Source organism: Lynx canadensis, chromosome B2, assembly GCF_007474595.2.
Source record: "Lynx canadensis isolate LIC74 chromosome B2, mLynCan4.pri.v2, whole genome shotgun sequence".
Classification (NCBI taxonomy): Eukaryota; Metazoa; Chordata; class Mammalia; order Carnivora; family Felidae; genus Lynx; species Lynx canadensis.
This window is the reverse complement of record NC_044307.1, coordinates 31,533,641-31,554,021: the sequence shown is the minus strand read 5'-3', so window position 1 is coordinate 31,554,021 and position 20,381 is coordinate 31,533,641. Positions and strand designations below refer to the sequence as shown.

Sequence of the window (20,381 nt, the reverse complement as noted above, 5' to 3'; positions counted from 1 at the left end):
ACAGAAAACCACGACCAAATGATTTCACCAGTAAATTCTACCAAATATTTAAAGAATCAATGCCAATCCCTCACAAACTCTTCCCAAAATTTGAAGAGGAAGGAACACTTTGGACCATTCTATGAGACCAGCATTACCCTCATAACAAAGCCAGGTAACACTACTACAAGAAAAGATCATCAATATCCCTAATAAATATACATGCAAAAATTCTAAACAAAATATTAGCAAATTGAATTTAAGAACACACTAATATGATTATATACCATGACCAAGTGAGATTTTACATGGAATGCATGTCAGATACCAAACACATAAATCAATAAATTTAATACATCACTTTCATAGAAAGGTAAAAATCACATGATCATCTCAATACATGCGGAAAAAGCACTTGACAAAACACAACTTCCTTTCGTGATAAAAACACTGCACAAATTGGATATACAAAGAATATACCTCAACATAATGAAGGCTACATATGACAAATCCACAGCTAAGATTATACTGAACAGTGAAAAACTTGAAGCTTTTCCTCTAAGATCAGAAACAAGACAATGATGCCTACTCTCACCATTCTCATTCAATAATAGCACTAGAAGCTGTGGCTAGATCAATTAGGCCAAAGAAATAAAGGCATCCAAACTGCAAAGGAACAAGTAATACTGTCACCATTTGCAGATGATATGATTTAATATATAGAAAGTCCCAAAGACTAAAGCCAAAAACTGTTGGAACTAATCAACCATTTCAGTAAAGCTGCAGGATATAAAATCAGCATGCATTATTTCTACACACAAATAATGAAATATCTAAAAGTAATAAAAAAAACTATCCCATTCACAACACATCACACACAATAAAATACCTAGGAATAAATTTAACCAAGGAAGTGAAAACTACAGGATTTAGCTGAAAGAAATCCAAACAGATACAAATGAAAAAATATCCTATGTCATGGATTGGAAGAATTAATACTGTTAAAATGCTCATACTACCCAAAGCCATACATAGATTCAATGTAAGACCCACTTAAATACAAACAGCACTTAAGAAATAGACAAAACAGTCCTAAAATTTGTATGGAACCACAGAAAAACCTGAATAGCCAAAGCAATCTGGGGGGAAGGTAGAGGGGGAGTGGAGGTATCACACTTCCTTAATTTAAACTATACTATAAATAGTAATAGTAATAAAAACTGTACATGAATGTAGACACATAACCAACAGAACAGAGAGGCCAGAATTAAACCCCCACATATAAAGTCAACTAATACTCAAGGAGCCAAAAACAATAGAAAAAGAATAGTCTCTTTAACAATGGTGCTGGGAAAACAAGATAAATACATGCAGAACAACAATAATAGTAGGAGATTTTAACACCCCACTTACATCCAAGGACAGATTATGTAACCAGAAAATCAACAAGGAAACAGTGGCTTTGAATGACACACTGGACCAGATAGATTTAACAAATACATTCATGGCATGCCTGAGTGGCTCAGTCGGTTAAGTGTCTGACTTAGGCTCAGGTCATGATCTCATGGTTCGTGAGTTCGAGACCCATGTCAGGCTCTGGGCTGACAGCTCAGAGCCTGGAGCCCACTTCAGATTCCGTGTCAACCACAAGAAAAATCTGGAAAGACCACAAATAGCTGGAGGCCAAATAATATGCTACTACACAATGAATGGGTCCACCAGAAAATAAAAGAAAATTTTAGAACTACATGGAAACAAATGAAAGTGAAAACACAATTGTCCAAAACCTTTGGGATCTGGCAAAAGTGGTTACAAGAAGGAAGTTACTTCAAGAAACAAGAAAAATCTCAAATAAACAAAGTAAACTTACATCTAAAGCAGCAAGAAAAAAAAAAAAACATCGAACAAAACCCCAAAGCAGCAGAAGGAAGGAAATTATAAAGATTACAACAGAAATAAATGACATAGAAACTAAAATAAATAAATAAATAAATAAATCAATCAATAAATAAATAAATAAATAGATCAATGAAACCAGGAGCTGGTTCTTTGAAAATAAAATCAGTAAGATTGATAAACCTCTGGCCATACTTATCAACAAAAAAGAGAAAGGACTCAAATAAATAAAATCACAAAGAAGAGAGGAGAAATAACCAACACCACAGAAATATAATCATAAGAGAATATTAAGAAAAACTATATGCCAAACTATATGCCAACAATTGGACAAACTAGAAGAAATGGATATAAATACCTAGAAACATATAACCTACCTAAACTGAAAGAAGAAATAGAATATCTGAACAGACTAATATCCAGCAACAAAAATGAATCAGTAATTAAAAAAAAATAATAACAACAAACGAAAGCCCAGGGCCAGATGGCTTCACAGGCAAATGCTACTAAACATTTAAAGAAGATATATATTCTTCTCAAAATATTCCAAAAAAACAGAAAAGGAAGGAAAAATTCCAAATTCATTCAATGAGGCCAGCATTACCAAAACCAGTTAAGGACACCATGAAAAAAAGAGAACTACAGACCAATATCTCTGATAAGCATAGATGCAAAATTCCTCAACAAAATACTAGCAAACCAAATCCAAATCCATTAATAAAATCACTCACCATGACCAAGTGGGATTTATTCCTGGGCTGCAAGGGTGGTCCAATATTTGCAAATAAATCAGTGTGATACATCACATCAATAAGAGAAAGCGTAAGAACCATTATGACCATTTCAACAGACACAGAAAAAGCATTTGACAAAGTACATCCATTCACGATAAAACAAACCTCAACAAGGTAAGTTTAGAGGAAATATACCTCAATATAATAAAGGGTATATATGAAAAACCCACAGCTAACATCATCCTCAATGGGGAAAAACTGAGAGCTTTTCCCCTAAGGTCAGAAACAAAATAAGGATGTCCACTCTCACTACTTTCATTCAACACACTACTGGAAGTCCTAGCCACAGCAATCAGACAATACAAAGAAATAAAAGACATCCAAATTGGTAAGGAAGAAGTAACACTTTCACTATTTTCAGATGACATGATACGACATATAGAAAACCCTAAATATTCCACTAAAAAAAACTACTAGAACTGAAAAATGAATTAAGTAACATCACAGGATACAAAATCAATGTACAGAAATGTGTTGCATTTCTCTAGACTCGGATAATGAAGAAGCAGAAAGAGAAATTAAGAGGGCAATCCCATTTACAATTGCACCCAAAATAATAAGATACCTAGGAATACATCTAACCAAAGAGGTGAAAGACCTCTATTCTGAAAACAATAAAACGCTGATGAAAGAAATTGAAGAGAAAACAAATGGAAAGACATTCCATGCTCATAATTAGAAGAGTAAACATTGTTAAACTATCTATACTTCTCAAAGCAAGCTACACATTTAATGCAACCTCCATCAAAATACCAACAGCATTTTTCACAGGGCTAGAATAAACAGTCCTAAAAACTGTACAGAACCACACAAGACACTGAATAGCCAAAGAAATCTTGAAGAACCAAAGCTGGAGGCTTCGTTTCACAATTCTGGACTTCAAGTTATATTACAAAGTTGTAGTCATCAAAATAGTATGGTACTGGCACAAAAACAGAAACATAGATCAATAGAACAGAACAGAAAACCCAGAAATAAACCCACAATTATCATCTTTGACAAAAGCAGAAAAGATCATCCAATGGAAAAAAAGACCGTCTCTTCAACAGAAAGTGTTGGGAAAAACTGGACAGCTACATGCAAAAGAATGAACCTGGACCACATTCTTATACCATACACAAAATAAATTCAAACTGGATCTAATTCCTAAATGTGAGACCCGAAACCATACAAATCCTAGAAGAGAACACAGGCAATAACTTCTTTGACATCAGTTGTAGCAACATTTTTCTAGATACATCTTCTGAGTCAAGGGAACCAAAGTAAATATAAACTATTGTAACGAAATCAAAATAAAAAGCTGCTACACAGCAAAGGAAACAAGCAACAAAACTAAAAGGCAACCTACAGAATGGGAGAAGATATTTACAAATGATATATCTGATAAAGGGTTAGTGTCAAAAACATATAAAGAACTTATAAAATTCAAGGATCAAAAAACAAATACTCCAATTAAAAATGGGCAGAAGACATGAATAGACATTTTTTCCAAAGAAGACATCCATCCAGATGGTCAACATATACGTGAAAAGATTTTCATCATCACCCATCATCAGGGAAATGCAAATCAAAACTACAATGAGATATCACCTCTCACCTGTCAGAATGGCTAAAATCAACAACACAAGAAACAAAAGATGTTGATGAGGATGTGGAGAAAAAGGAGCACTCATGCACTGTTAGTGGAAAGGCAAACTGGTACAGCCACTGTGGAAAACAATATGGAGGTTACTCAGAAAGTTAAAAATAGAACTACTCTATGATCCAGCAATCTTGCTACTGGGTATTTATCTAAAGAATACAAAAACACTAATTCAACTGGATATATGCACCCCTATGTGTATAGCAGCATTATTTACAATAGCCCAATTATGGAAGTAACCCAAGTGTCCATCAATTGCTGAATGGGTAAAAGAAGAAGTGAGACTAGAAAGATAGATGATAGACAGATATAGAGATACCTACATAAAGACAAAGTGATATATATATACATATATATATATATATATATATACACACATACACACACATATATATATTGGAATGTTATTCAGCCATAAAAAAGAATGAAATATTGCCATTTACAATAATACGGATGGAGCTGGAGAGTACAACCTTAAGCAGAATAAATCAGTCAGAGAAAGCTAAATACCATATGATTTCACTTATATGTGGAATTTAAGAAACAAAAGAGCAAAAGGGAAAAAAGAAAAGAGAGACAAACCAAGAAAAAGACTTCATTACAGAGAACAAACTGATGCTTACCAGAGGGGAGGTTGGTGGGAAGATAGATTAACAGGTGATGGAGATTAAGGAATGCATTTGTCAGGATGAGTATCTGATGATGTATGGAATTGCTGAATCACTATATTGTACACCTGGAACTAATATAACACTGTATATTAAGTAACTAGATTAAACGTAAAAACTAAAAAAAACATAAAGAACAATTAAATTAAGCCCCTGTCTTACACCACTCACAAAAATTAACTTGAAATGGACCACTGATTTTAACACAGACCCTGATACCATATAACTCCTAGAAAAAACTGTAGGGAAGAACCTCCTCAGTGTTGGTCTTGGCACTGATTTTTCTAGACACGACACCAGAAGCACAAACAACAAAAACAAAAACCAACAAGTTGCACTACATCAAACCTAAAGGTTTCCACACATCAACCGAAAAAATTTTAAAAAGGAAAAGACCACCCATGGAATGGGAAAAACTTTTTGCAAACCATATATTAGATAATGTGTTAATATCTAAAATATATGAAGAACTCTTACAACTCCATAACAAAGAAAAATCTGATTGCAAAATTGGCAGAGGAACTGAATAGAAATTTTTCCAAAGACATCCAAGTGGCCAACAGACACATGAAAGAATGGTCAGCAACACTAATCATCAAGAGAAATGCAATCAAAACCACAATGAGATATCAAGTCACACCTGCCAGAATGGCTCTCATCAAGAACACAAGAGGTAAGTTTTGGCAAGGATACAGAGAAAAGGGAACCGTTGTATACTGTTAGCAGAAATGTAAATTGGCTCAACCACTATGGAAAACAACCTGAAGGTTCATCAAAAAGTTGGCACATATTCTAGGTATATATCCAAAGGAAATGATAACAAGATATCAATAAATACATATACTCTCATATTTACTGCATCATTATTCACAGTAGCCAAGATATGGAAACAATCTAACTGCCCACACCAATGGATGAATGGATAAAGAACATGTGAGATACACACACACACACACACACACACACACACACTGCAATAGTATTTGACCATGAGAAAGGACATCTTTCCATTTGCAACATCATAAATGGACCTTGAGCATATTATGCTGAATGAATAAGTCTGACAGAAGACAAGCACTGTATGGCATCATTTATATGTGGAATCTAACATAGCCAAACTTATAACAGAAAGTAAAATGGCAGTTACCAGGGAATTGCCGGGGATGGGGGGAAGGACGGGGTTGGACAGGTGTTGTTCAAAGGTACAAACTTGCAACACATAGTAAATAAGCCCTAGAAATCTAATGTATATTATAGTGAACATAGACAATAATATTGTATGATAATCATCAAGCTTGCTAAGAGACCACATCTTAATGATTCTAACCACAAGAAAGGATCATTATGTAATGTGATAGAGGTTCTAATTATTGCTATAATGGCAGTTATATTACTATATACAAATCCATCAAATTTACATGTTATACACTTTAAATTTGTACAATGTTATATGCCAAACATATTTTAATAAAAAATTTTTAAATAAAATAGCTAATCACAAGATCTTTCTGAAACTACAACAGGCTAAAAGAAGGGGGAGGGAAGATGGAGTTTCCCTATTAATTAAAAGGAACTTCATTGTTTACGACACAGATTCCATCCAGTGCAGAAGCTTGGGGGTTGGTGAAGAAGGAAAAGCCCAATATCTACTGATATTTTTTTCTTTGTCTCTTTCAGTGGACAGTTCTGGAAAAATCAGTAAGTTTGGGTCATTTCTTTGCTTTACCTATTTCTGTGTCCAGAACCTTTGAGTTTTTGTTACTCAATTGTTTTGTATTTCAAGTTCTTTTACCTTAGAAGAGTCAATATTTTAAATAAGTGATTTTCTCATATTTGATTTCCCCTTTTCTATCTCCCTTTTGGAACAAAATACAATGGTCTTGTATTATATCTTGGTTATTTACTACCAAAGATTATTAGGAGCATATATTCCCAGCTAGTTTACCACCAGGCATCTGTTTTCTTTGTGGTATCATCTGGCAATGGATAATTGTTACTAAAAAAAGAAATTCACCTAAAATTGACATATAAAGAATAAATGTCAGGACAAGATGGTGATTTTGATAAATAACCAACAACACGTATTTATTTTCAAACTGATCTAAAAGAGAGTGGGTTAAAAAATGATTTGTGACAGAACAATGAAAGTAGGAAATGCAATCATTTGAATTTTGATAAAATAGATATTCCCTACCTAAGTATTCAATGAATACTCTGTGAAGTAGGATGTGGAGCCTTTGCACTCCTGAGGGTGAAACAGAGGGATATTTTACAATGCCTGGAGGTCCTGCTTCTGCATTCACCTATATAGGGTATTCTTGGAAGTAGGGTTTTCCTTGAGTTAGAAAATTCACACTGATTGATTAATCTTTTGTGTTTTATTTTTTAGCACTAACTCCTATGGGTAAGTTCTTTCTTCTCAACTGTGAAACTTTACATTGTTTATAGGTATTTTCTGGACTTGCTGTTCCTACTCCCAAAATAGAGACTTGTGTTTCTAAGGTTATTTTAAATGTTCCCATCCTCGAGAATCTTCCAATATTTTAAATTACTACTTTTAGAGATACTGCTGCAGAGGAGATGAAGTTCATAGAAAAGGATGCCATAATCTCTGGCCATTTTCTAGGCTCTGAAAAACAATCTCCTTTCTGACTCCCAGCAAAATATAATGAAAGAAAGATTGGTTCCTAAATTCTGTTGAGTTCTTTGCTGGTAATTGAGAACTCTTTTTTAGCTATAAGTGAAGGCTCACTGAATCATACTAATAGAAAAAGTAGTTAAGAACAAAACTTTATTTTTTCTTGGCTTCTAAGTAACTTTACTTTTGAGGAAGAGTAGGCATTGAGCACCTACTATATACTGTATACTCTGCTAGGCATTTTCAAAAACAGTATCTCATTTTTACCATAGCCTGCCTGGTAGCTATTGTTATTCCCCACTTTACAGATCAGTGAATTGGCTCAGACACTTGACCAGGATTAAAGAGTTGGTAAGAAGCAGTGTCAGAATCTAAATCTAGGACTTCCCATCTCCAAAGTACATACTCTTCCCACACCAACACATTGCCTTCTTTACTGAACCACAAATGCCTTCTTGGTGATTAGTCCTGAAACCATATCTATAAATAAAATGTTTGTTAATATAAAGGTACTTCCACTAGTGAAGCTATATAATTAAATGTACACAGAAGAATAATTTAAAAATAAAAGACATCCCATTTAAATCAATGTTGGGCTTTTAACTGTCTTCTAAATTCAGATTTCTTATTAGGATTGTGTAATGCCTCAGCTCTTCAAGACAATCATATGAAACAGAATAATGATTCTTAAAACTCTGTAAATATACAATCATAAGAAGCAAGTAAAACTTAAATTTAATAAGATACAGTTCAAGAATCTCAAACACTGTAAATACCGACAAACACAAAATATGCCTTTATATTTAGTATTTCTTCTTTTTCAGTTCACACTAGAAGGAGAGTGGGTTTGTGAGTGGCAGTGGGGAGTTGGAGGAGGTGAAGTTAAAAGGGACAATTGTTTTCTTTGGACTTATAGTACAAGAAACAATATGCATTCAAGCAATCATGACATATCTACATCCTTCATATGCCCTCCCCACATGGGGAAGGTGATAAGTGTATGTTTTCCTTACAAAACGAAAGAGGGCTTTGAGAAGGGATCATAGGCCAAGTCCCTCCCTGGAGGTGAATTCATTTTTAATGAATATGCTTTTTTTTTAATTGCCAGAACAAAAATCAGTTCAATCTTTTAAAATGCTTTCTTGTAAAAGATATATTCTTGTTGACAATATTTCAAACATATTCTTCTCAATTGATATTTTTAGCAAAAAGTGATTAAGGTTTAATTCATTGTTCAAAAAAGATTTAAGACAGAACAGTACATCAAACTTCACCACCCTCTCAAGTTAAGTCTCTTTATTTCTCACCTCCACAATCAGCTAATTAAGTATATGATTTTTTTTTTAATGCTAATTCATGGCCTGAGATCTATAATGAGTCATCTCCTTAATGCTGAACAGATCTTTATGGTCTAGACAGCTCCCTGACAGCCAGTGGATTAAGAACCTAATAGGATTAGTTTTGTTGTTTCCTTTGTTGTACAGAAGCTTTTGATCTTGAGTTTAAATAAAAATAATAATAAATAAACATTAAGAAAATAAAAATTAAAAAATTTAATGTTTATTTATTTTTGAGAGAGAGAAAGACAGAGTGTGAGTGGGGGAGGGGCAGAGACAGAGGGAGACACACAATCTGATGCAGGCTCCAGGCCCTGAGCTGTCAGCATGGAGCCTCACACGGGGCTTGAACCCACAAACCGTGAGATCATGACCTGAGTTGAAGTTGGATGCTTAACCGACTGAGCCACCCAGGCGCCCCTAAGATAAAAGTTTTTTAAAAGAACCCAATAGGATTAGTTTCCTAATAAAGCCCATAGTCTAGCTGCTGCATTATTTTAAGTATTGCATAATTAGAATTATTACTATGATCGCTAATTCATCTTTCAGCTTTAACAAAAATTAATCCAGTTTAAAATCTTTAAGCAGCCTGAATACAATACAATGACCTCCAAGGTCTTGATTAAATCTTTCCCTTAAAATCAGAATTTTGCTGTACAGGTTACTATCTGCAGTAAATGGACTTTGAGCCAGGACTTACAAATATTTATACTATGGAGATTATGAGATCCAAAAGGAAAAAAAGATGTATGCACTATCTAAAAATTTAAAAGAAGGGAGAGAAGAACTTAGAATTTGGTGGACTAATGATTTGTGGCTTACTTCTGCAATGCTATTAAGTTCAAGATGGAAAATATACAGCAAAAACACTAAACCAAGGATATGAAGATACTATTAGAAATGACTAGAAGTACTTTTCAGTTTAGTGGGAAAAAGAATAAAATTCTGTAAAATTAGGAAAAGTGTAGCTAGAATAGACATTGATTGTTTCATCAAACCCTAGAATATTTACCTTTGATTAACAAAATCCAAACAATTTAGGAGATAGTTTGCTTAAAATGAGTCCTGCAGTAATATACACAGTACGAAACGTGAAACAAATACTCCCAAGAGATGGTATAAAACTAAAAATATTCCCATATTTGAAAAAACCCAGCTTGTTTAGGAGTACATTCCACAGAATTTGTCAGGTTGGAAGCATCAGTGGAAACACATACTCTTCTCCACACCACACACCACAACCCCCCCCTCAAAAATAAGTAGCCACTGGTGGTACTGTCAGGTATCAGAATATTTTGAACTCTTTCTCAGTACAAAAATGCTTAGCATATATTACCACTGATTTTCATTAGTAAATTGGAAATGAGTTTGTCTAGAATAAAATGTCGGTACCCATAGCTTATTAAATAAGCACTAGGGAGGAAAAAATACACAAAAGTTTCAGAAAGCATTATTGCAAGATTCTTACTGTTTTTATTTTGGTGCCAGAAGTTGAAAATATCAAACAGAAAGCACTAAACTGCAGCATCCCGTCGGATTTATAGTTACCTTAATACCTAATGTAGGAATGTCTCACTTTTTACAACTTGTTATTCAGTTGTGTGTGGATCAGTATTTCAGACGTCAAACCCTAAACATACCAAAAGGCTTTCTCTGTTAAAAAAAAAAAAAAAAAAGACAATTTTTAAGTAAGAAATCTTCCGGTAATGCAATTTACCATTCCACTAAAGTATTTGGTTGGAACTAAGAATGCCTTATCTTGATAGATCAGAGAGTTTTTGCCTGTATTATCTCATTTGGTAGTAGTAATAGCCAATACTTACTGCACTACTCACCATGTTCCATGCACTGTACTGAGTGCTTTACTTAGATAATATTATTTAATCCTCATAACAGTTCAGTGAAGTAGCTACTTCTATTGCTCCCATTTTGCAGATAAGAAAGTAAAGTTTGCCCAAGTTAGTTAGGTATGAAGCCAGGATTTGAAGCAGTCTGTCTGTAAAAGCCATGCTCCTTAAACATTTGTCTAGAATCTTTAAATTACTCTACAAAGTGGGCAGAGCAGTAAGTCTTTAGGGAGTAACTGATTACATTAGGGAGTAGCCCAAATAAACCCAGCTGGCAAGAATACTAAACCCAAGTGTTCTGATTCAGCTTTTAAATTCAGTATCCTTTCTACTGCATTAAATATTTAAATAGGTTTTCTTAAGGCAAGGCATCCCATTGCTTCACAGCAAGAACCCACAGAATTCTTCTTAGTAGCATAGATAATTTTTTTTCTTAATCCGGGGAACCAAATCACTAAAAAAAAGAAGAAAAAAAAAGCAGAAGCTAACAAATTCAAGTTTATTAGATCTCACAGAAATTGAGAAACAGCAGAACTAACTTACCTATACTTGGAAAAAGGGACCAGAAACTCGTGAGTTTGCAGGTATCATAAGAAGCAGTCTAAAGTATCGGCTAAGACTGAACTCTGGAGTCTGACTCTTCAGGCTCAAATCCCAGCTCCACTTACTAACTCTATGACCATATTCACATTCATTTAAGCTTTTTGTGCCTCAAGTTTCTTCATCTGTAAAATGGGGATAATAAAATGCCCTATATTGTTGTTGTGAGGATTAAATGAGTTAATACTTCATATAAAATGCTCAGAACACTGAGTGCCTGATGTACAGTGAGCACCCAATAATTATCAGCTAGTACTATTATTACTTTTGAATAATGAGATATCCTTATACTCAATATGCAACGCATATTTAGAGGGTTTTTTCTATTTTAAGAAACAATTATTGCTTATTTCCAAACTTTTTTCTACAAATAAATTCCATTTCTTTTCAGAATACATTCTCCTCTAGCTATTAAGCATTAATCATTAGCCATAATATACTGAACAAATGCCAGCCAGTTCATTTATAGTACATTTTAGCTCTTCTTTGATTAATATTCCAGTTTATTGAAGAGAGTCTGGAATATTACCAATACTTACACAATTTTAAGTGCAGAGTTCCACCATTTTCTACTTTCAGGAAATCTCAAGTTATCTCCAGTTTGTCATCTTTAAGACAAAAAATAAAGAAACGAATATCAGGGGGAAAGTAGGAATAAAGAGAAAGTACCTGATATCTGAAATGTGCACTTTTGTTGTGTGCTCAGTTATATTTCCAGGTTACACGGATGCACAAGTTGCAAAAAAATCAGATTTCAAGGCCCAGATTCTAAAAAATGAAGGCACTACAAAGACTGAGAACAGCCAAGAAGAAAACAAGAAAACATTAAAGAAGAAAATCTTATTTACAGATTCTGATGAATCCTTGACCTTAAGGCACAAAACAGAGTCAAAAAGCAAAGCAAAAGGCATTGAGTTGGAGGACAGTGAGATAGGTATGGAGGTTGAGAAAAAGGAAAGTGACACCAGGATGCTGGGAGAAGAAGACCAAATAAAGGGGTGTGACATAGGAATACCAATAGGAGAGGAAGCCCAAGGAAAGAGAAGTGAATCCAGAATACCACAACAGGAAGCCCAAGTAAAGATGAATGACACTGGGATACCACAGGGACAGGGGTTTCAAATAAAGCAGAGTGAGTTAAGAACACAAGAAGGACAGGGGTCTCAAGTAGAGAAGAGTGAGTCCAAAATACCACAAGAGCAGGAGTCTCAAGTAGAGAAGAGTGAGCCTGAAATACCACAAACACAGGGCTCCCAAATAGAGAAGAGTGACACCAGAATACCACAAAGACAGGAGTCCCAAGTAAAGAAGAGTGAGTCTAGAATGCCACAAGCACAAGGGTCCCAAGTAAAAAAAGAGAGTTCTGAGAATAAAGGAAAGCAGGACAAAGACAAAGGAGATGCAAGGAAGAAGAAAGATACAGGAGAAAATGATACTATGAAGAAAAGTGATGAAGGAAAGCACAAAGTTAAAGGAAAGAAAGAATTAGAAGTCAAGGGTAAAAAAACAGAAGGTCCAGTAAGGGGCAAAGTCAACTGATTATTATGATTCCCATCCTCCAAATACAAGTCATAACCCAGTTATTGCCTAAATGGATCATAATTACAGAATCCCTTTAATTTATACATCCACAGAGTGTCTACTGTAGTTCTTTCACCATTTTTAGTCCTCTCAGCCACAAATCTCAGCTTCCAATTGTTTGTTTTCTAAGTTGATAATTATGACTTAATCAAGAAAGACTGGATACTTTCTGAAATAAACATTTTGACTAAAGAAATGTATAATTTTCTTTGACAACTATTACATTAATTCAGCCTAACCAATCAACCAACCAGGGCTTCTCATAAAACATTTTTTTTTATTTATTTTAAAAAAATTTTTTATTAACATTTATTTATTTTTGAGACAGAGAGAGACAGAGCATGAACAGGGGAGGGGCAGAGAGAGAGGGAGACACAGAATGTGAAACGGGCTCCAGGCTCTGAGCTGTCAGCCCAGAGCCCGACGCTGGGCTCGAACTCACGGACTGTGAGATTATGACCTGAGCCGAAGTCGGACACCCAACCGAATGAGCCACCCAGGCGCCCCAAAACATTTTGATTAAAGAAATGTATAATCTCCTTTGACAACTACTACATTAACTTAGTGATAGACTAACCAATCAATGCTCCTGATGGTAGGCTGAATGTTCATGAGCACTCTTCCAGCAGTAATGGGTACATAAAAATATAAGTCAAGCTCCTTTGCAATCAAGTAGGGTTTAACACATACAGTGATACAATATATGTATACATGACAATTTTTTAAAAGTAAAATCTGAGTGTCGAAATGTAGTTTAGATGGATAGTATAATACAAGTTAGCAACCTGTTGGAATGAGAAGATTAAGGGGATAACAGCTTCATGGAGAAAGGAATGGTGGTATATATGTCTCAAGAGATGGATAAGATGTTGCTACACTGAGTGAGGTAGGAAGAGTACAAAAAAAGGCAAAGGGATTCAAAACTGCCACACCACACTCTAGGAGAAGTAGGCAATTATGTGACGTAGGCTCATGAGAAGCATTCTAGAGTACTATTTTGAAAAAGAGGGTTAGAGAAGATACTGAAGAATATGAAAAACAAACCAGGAATTTATATTTTACTCATCAGGCAACTGGAAACCTTCTGGGATATTTGGGAAGTACAGTTAGGTGAATAAGGTTGCATTACCAATGTGTTAATCTTGTGATTGCACAAAATACACTGAAGAGGAGCAATGCCATAGGTAGCAAATCTAGTAAAGAGGTGTTTGGAGTAATAAGTGATGGAAACAGAATAAATAGAAGGGGTAGATATGAACTGTTTTTTCAAAGAAGAAATCATTACCTCATGATGACTAACCAAATATGAGCAAGGAAAAGAAATAAAAACAACTGATGACTCCCTAACTCTTGAAACTGGACGAGAGAAAATCAATAACTAGGACCTAGTGTGTGGCACAGGGAGGGAAAAACAAATTGCTGAGTTTAAGGGAACAAAGTAACACTTGTCATTTGATAGGGGGTCTGAAGTCAATCCAGTAGAGATAATTTGAAGCCACAGAGTAAATGAGTTCCCCAAAAAAGAAAGTACAAAGCTAGCAAAAGCACAGGTCCAAGAACTGGGCCTGTTAGATATAATAGGTTGAAGAAAAAAATTAAGGTATGGGAAGATGTAAGGAATACCTGTAGAACAAATGTTCTGATAATTAAAGAAGATGAGAATTTAGAGAAAGGATGTTTAAAGGATAGCCAAGATTTCAAGGAGAGAAAGGACAGAAAAAGACCACTGTGGCTGCTATCTGGAGGTGACTGATGAACTTCTAAAGAGAGGCAACCAGGGGAAGGAATGGAAGAAGGCAGAAAATAGAAACACAAGCAAGTAGCTGCAGGATATGCCTTTCAATAAAACCAATTTTAGTCTGCTTTTTAAGTATTGTTTTTAGGAATTTCATCTTTATAGTACTCTATTCTGTGCTAGTTGGCCCATAGTCTGAATATTACATTGAGTTCTGTCAGAGGATGTGGATCAAGTACAGGGCCTTCAGAAGAGAAGGGCTATGATGCAAAGGGATTCAAATCCTTTCAAGTGAGCAGTTTTACCTAGTGCAGAAAACACAGAAGAACACAATGAGAATTATCTTCATATACTAGATTATGATTATAGATTAGATTAGAATTTTTGTATGGCTCCCAAGAAAATAAGGAAATAAGAATAGAAGAAATAAGAAATTAAGGAAATAATAAAATAAGGAAAATAAGAGTAGAAGGATCCAAGTAACAGATCTGTATCTCAGTATAAGGGCAAGTGGGATGCCTAAAAGTGCTGGAGGGAGAGCTTAAGATTGCAATAATCACTGGGTGGAAATGCTGCAGAGGAGATTTTTAGGAATCAGCTGGGTAGTTGCAGCAGGTAATCTTTATGGTTCCTTTAAAATATAAGCCCATAATTCAAAGTATAAAATTCTTTTGGACTAACTAGATGTCTTCCAATGAACCTTTCACACTAATCTAATATGCTAGGATTCTTTAAAGAGGTTTCCTCCTCTCTCTCTCTCTCTCTCTCTCTCTCTCTCTCTCTCTCACACACACACACACACACACACACACACACAAAGAGAAATCAGACTTTAGTCCCTGCTGCCCAAAGTATAAAACATTTCATAAATATACCTAACCACAAACTAAAGAAAGCAGTTCCATAACTTCTAGCACAATCCAAACCACTACATGGATTTCTACTGTGTGCCCAGAGTCCTGCCACAGGTCTAGAAGCCTAAGTCAATTTTAGAAGTCACAAAACCCTGAGGCCTTTGATGAACCACATAGATTTAGCAAAACTGAACTGAAAAAAAAAAGGAGGGGAGAGACGGGAGGACAAATATGAACATGAGATTTTTATATTGTAAATTACTTCTATGTCTCTGGAATATACACATTACAGATTTTATCAGTATTAGTTGACATATCTCTTACATATATTATGCTGTTACCAGGGGAAAATGTGACCAGAAGGCTTTTCATATAGTTAAAAATATTTACGTTTTCATGATCCTATATAATTTTCTACAGCTCTCTCTGGTCCATCTGGCAGCAAGCCATTAGGTTTTAGAGCTGTAACAAAAGCAGCTTTTCTCAGATTTCTGCTAAAAAGCACAGATCCTATCAAGGCAACTACTGAAAAGCAGTAAGACTTTAGCGAACATGCTTAGCTGACTGCATATCTGAATGTATACCCCACTGAACAAAGGATTCAGAAGAGATGGATCCATTGAATCCTCCCTGTATCTTCTCCATAACATCTAACTTGCAGTCAAAACATTTTCATTCCCACCAAGTCTTGAAGGCAAATAAGTCACATAATAGGAAACACCAACTATGATAACCATATATGCTATTCTCTAAAGGCCACCAAAAAGCAGGCCAGTTAAAAACAATTGCTAAATTTCCCTTAAAGAAACAGGCATGGAAATCTTAAAGGATCCCAGAAAAAGGAAGGGGAGCTATCAAAACAATACCATGTTTACCAAAATAATGCAAATACTAGGAAAATGAATAAATATATGCAATTTTCAGAAATTTGAATATAAAGGTAGTCAAGTGGGACTTAAAAAAATCAACGGTAAATTTTGTTTCACACATAAGCTAATATAAACATCACCTCCCCTGTTCACAGATGCCCTGTTTAGATCTTAAAAGTTCTCATCACAAGGAAAAAATCTTTAACTATCTGAGATGACAGATGTTAACTAAACTTATTCTTGTGATCATTTCACAATACGTACATATATCATTAGGTTGTACGCCTTAAACGTACATAATGTATGACAGTTACATCTCCACAAAACTGGGGGGAGGGCAAAGGAATCAAGTCTTACACCTCAAATATGTGCAGTTTTTATTGTCAGTTTTACCTGAATAAAGACAGAAAGAAAAAAGAATGAATGGAAGTCTTACCATAAGTCATTTTCTGTGTGGGAAAAAGCATATGAAAAGCAGGAAAATGACTTTAGAGATAACAAAGCTGAATAAGAAATGCCAAGATAGGGGTGCCTGGGTGGCTGAGTCCATTGGGTGTCCAACTGTTGATTTCAGCTCATGTTCGTGGGAGCAAGCCCTTGGTTAGGCTCTGCACTAACAACATGGAGCCTGCCTAGGATTCTCTCTCCCTCTCTCTCTCCCCCACTCCCCTGCTCACACATGTTCACTCTCAAAATAAAACAAACATTTAAAAACACCATAAAATTAGTCATAATTATACTTAATTACACTTAAATACATTTAATTATATTTATTTTGACTTATTCATATATTTACTAATCTATTTGCTCACTATTTCTCCTTGTATCTTAATCCTTGCTTTGTGGATTGATTTCCTTCTTCTAGACATGCATCCTTTATGTTTTTTATCCAGGTCTATGAATAATAAACTCCTTGGACTTTTTATGAAAAATTTTTCAACTTCACTTTCATTATCAAATAATATCTTTGCTGACTAAGGAATTCTGGGTTGGCAATTTATTTTCTCCAAGCTAACTGAAGTTACTATCCATTGCCTTTGGCCTTTGTGTTTGCTCTTTACAAGTCTTCTAAATACCCAGTTTGGAAGTTACTTTGGCATTTTCTGACTGCTGACATTTAGAATTTTCTCTTTGTTTCGGTGTTCCAGTTTCACTACTATGTATCTAGTACATTCTCATTATTCCTGCTTTGAAATTACTCATCTGAAACCTTCAGAGTCATGTCTTTTGTCAATTTTGAAAAATTCTTGGACATCATCTCTTTGAACTTTTGTTTTCCTCCATGCTTTCTACATTCTCCTTCTGGAACCCATATTAAATGGATTTTGGACCTTCTCATTCAAATCTCTTTCTGTTAACCTTGCTCTCATATTTTAAAACTCTCTCCGTAATGAAATATAGGTCCTTTCCTCAGGTCTGCCTTCCAGTTCATTATTTTTCTCTTCAGTATCTATGTTCTGAACAGCTCACTGAGTTTTTAGTCACTTAGTAACATTTATCATTTCTAGAAGTCCCATTTAATCCTCCTAATGGTTTATCCATGTGTGTGTCTTGGACTTTTTTATGGTTTTTATTCTCTTAATTCTCTTCATGATTGTGCTATAGTAAATATTGGTAAACTTTTTCTGTAAATGGTTAGATTAAATAATTTTCAGCCTTGCAAGCCGTACACTCTCTATCTCAACTACTAAACTCTATAGTTATAATGCAAACGTAGCTATAGGCAACATATAAACCACTGGGCATGGCTGGATTTTGCCTGCGGTGGGCTGCATTTGACCCATGGGCCAGAGTTTGCCAACTCTTACTCTATTATCTCAAATTCATAAAGTACTGATCATCCTTTCCAATCCTAGTTTGCTGTCAGCAACTTTGTCAAATGCTATTTCTACATCCTATTGAGTACCATAAAAATTTCCTTTTATTTTGTTGATATTAAGAATTACATGGATTGATATGATTTTTAAATGTCACACCAACTTTGTATGACTGGCTCATAGTGTAGTAAACTCTTCATGTATTGCTGGATTCAAAAATATTTTATTAAGGAATTTTCCATCTATGTTCATAAAGGGATATTGGTCTAGTTTACTTCTCTTATAATTAGTCTTTCTTTGGTGTTGGTAATGTTGACCTAGTAAAATTAGTAGGAAGATGTTCAGTCTTCTATTTTCTGATAAAGTTTTTATAGAATTGGTATTATTTCTTCAAATATTTAACAGAATTCATAGTGAATCTATGTGGATCCAAAGTTTTCTTTGTTGGAAGGGAATGTTTTCAGTTGGGAATGCAATTTGAATCAGGACTACAGAAATACTCAAATTTGTGTCTTTCAAGGGACACATCCATTTCATTTTAGTTGTCAGGTTTATTGGCCTAAAGTTATTCATAATACCTCCTCCCTATCTAAAGGATCTGTAGTGACTGCCCTTTTTCATTTCTGATATTGGTAACTCTGTCGTGTCTTTTCTCAATAATCTAACTCTAGAGGTTTATCAATTGAATTAATATTTTTAAATAGCTTTTGATTACATTAGTTTTGTTTCATTAATTTCTGCTCTTTTGTTAGTCCTTCTTTCTGCCTATTTTGGGTTTATTTACTAGTTTCATAAATTTGCTAGTTTCATAAATTTAAATCATTGGTTTTGACTTTATTCTTTGCTAAAGTAAAAAGTTAAGGTTATAAATGTCCCTCAGCACTGCTTTAGCTGCATACCAAATATTTTGATATGTTGTATTTTCATTTCTATTTAAAATATTTTTTAATTTTTCTTTATTATTTTTAATTTCTTCTTTAACTTATGGGTTCCCAGTATTTGGGGTTTTTTTTCCCAGATATATTTCTGTTATTGATTACTAACTTAAAACTGTTGTTACATTTACAACATACACACAATTTCAGTCTTCTTAAATTTACTGAGACTTGTTTTATGGCCAATCTTATATTGTCGATCTTAGTGAATGCACTTAGTGAATCTTAGTGTTAAGTGGATTTTCTATAAATGTCAATTAGGACTCAGTTGACTGATAACATTGTTCTTCTATATCCTTACTAATTTTCTGCCTATTTATCAATTAATGTTAGAGGAGTGATGAAATACCCCATCTAAAATTTTAATTTGTTTATTTCTCCCTTTGATTTGCTAGTTTTGGATATACGCACATCTGGTATTGGTGTCTCTTCTTGATTTTTACCACTTTATCACTAGAAATTGTCCCTGTTTAACTCTGGTAATATTCCTTGTTGTGATTTCTACTTTGTTTGATATTAATGTAGCTACTCCAACTTTCTTATGATTAGTTTTTTCATGGTGGATCTTTTTCTGTCATTTTAATCTGTCTGTATCTTTATAATAAAGGATTATTTTCCTTAATGAGCATATAGTTGGTCTTACTTTTTTTTTAACCTACAGTCTCTGTCTTTCAAATGGAGTGTTTATGCCATTCGTATATAATGTGATTATTGATATGCTGGGATCATGTCTACCATTTCAGTATTTGCTTTCTATTTACCCATCTGCTCTTTGGGCCTTTGTCCTCTTTTCCTGCTTCACTCCAGATTAATTGGGTACTACTTAATGTTTCCAGTGTGTCTCAACTATTTACCTACTATTAATCTTTCTCTTGGTGTATGCTACAGGATTTAATATATATGTGTGTGTATGTTTGTGTATTCATATGTGTAAGTGTGTGTCTTTAATTTACTATGGTCTACCCTCAATGATATATCACTTTATATATAATGTAAGAACCTTAAATATATTTCCATTTCCCATTCCTATCTTTTGTGACATTTTTATTATATATTTCACTTCCACATGTATTTTATTTATTTTTTTTTTTTGTTTATTTATTTTTGGGACAAAGAGAGACAGAGCATGAACGGGGGAGGGGCAGAGAGAGAGGGAGACACAGAATCGGAAACAGGCTCCAGGCTCTGA

General features: G+C 34.4%; 1 protein-coding gene across 1 annotated transcript; it reads left to right on the top strand.

Annotated features, from left to right (window-relative positions):
* Positions 1–5,627: 5,627 nt before the first annotated feature.
* Positions 5,628–13,074, top strand: TSBP1 (testis expressed basic protein 1). Its single transcript, XM_030317059.1, has 4 exons — positions 5,628–5,652; positions 6,657–6,677; positions 7,369–7,383; positions 12,108–13,074. The coding sequence occupies exons 1-4, from the start codon at positions 5,628–5,630 to the stop codon at positions 12,938–12,940; spliced, it is 894 nt and encodes a 297-aa protein (XP_030172919.1). The 3' UTR covers positions 12,941–13,074.
* Positions 13,075–20,381: the final 7,307 nt, after the last annotated feature.

What these genes read in the sequence shown, in the direction of transcription:
- TSBP1 (XM_030317059.1), top strand. Translation starts at nt 5,628, where the DNA reads ATGGCTCTCATCAAGAACACAAGAG. An exon ending in TCTCATCAAGAACACAAGAG is followed by an intron (nt 5,653 to 6,656) that starts GTAAGTTTTGGC and finishes TGTCTCTTTCAG; the next exon opens with TGGACAGTTCTGGAAAAATC.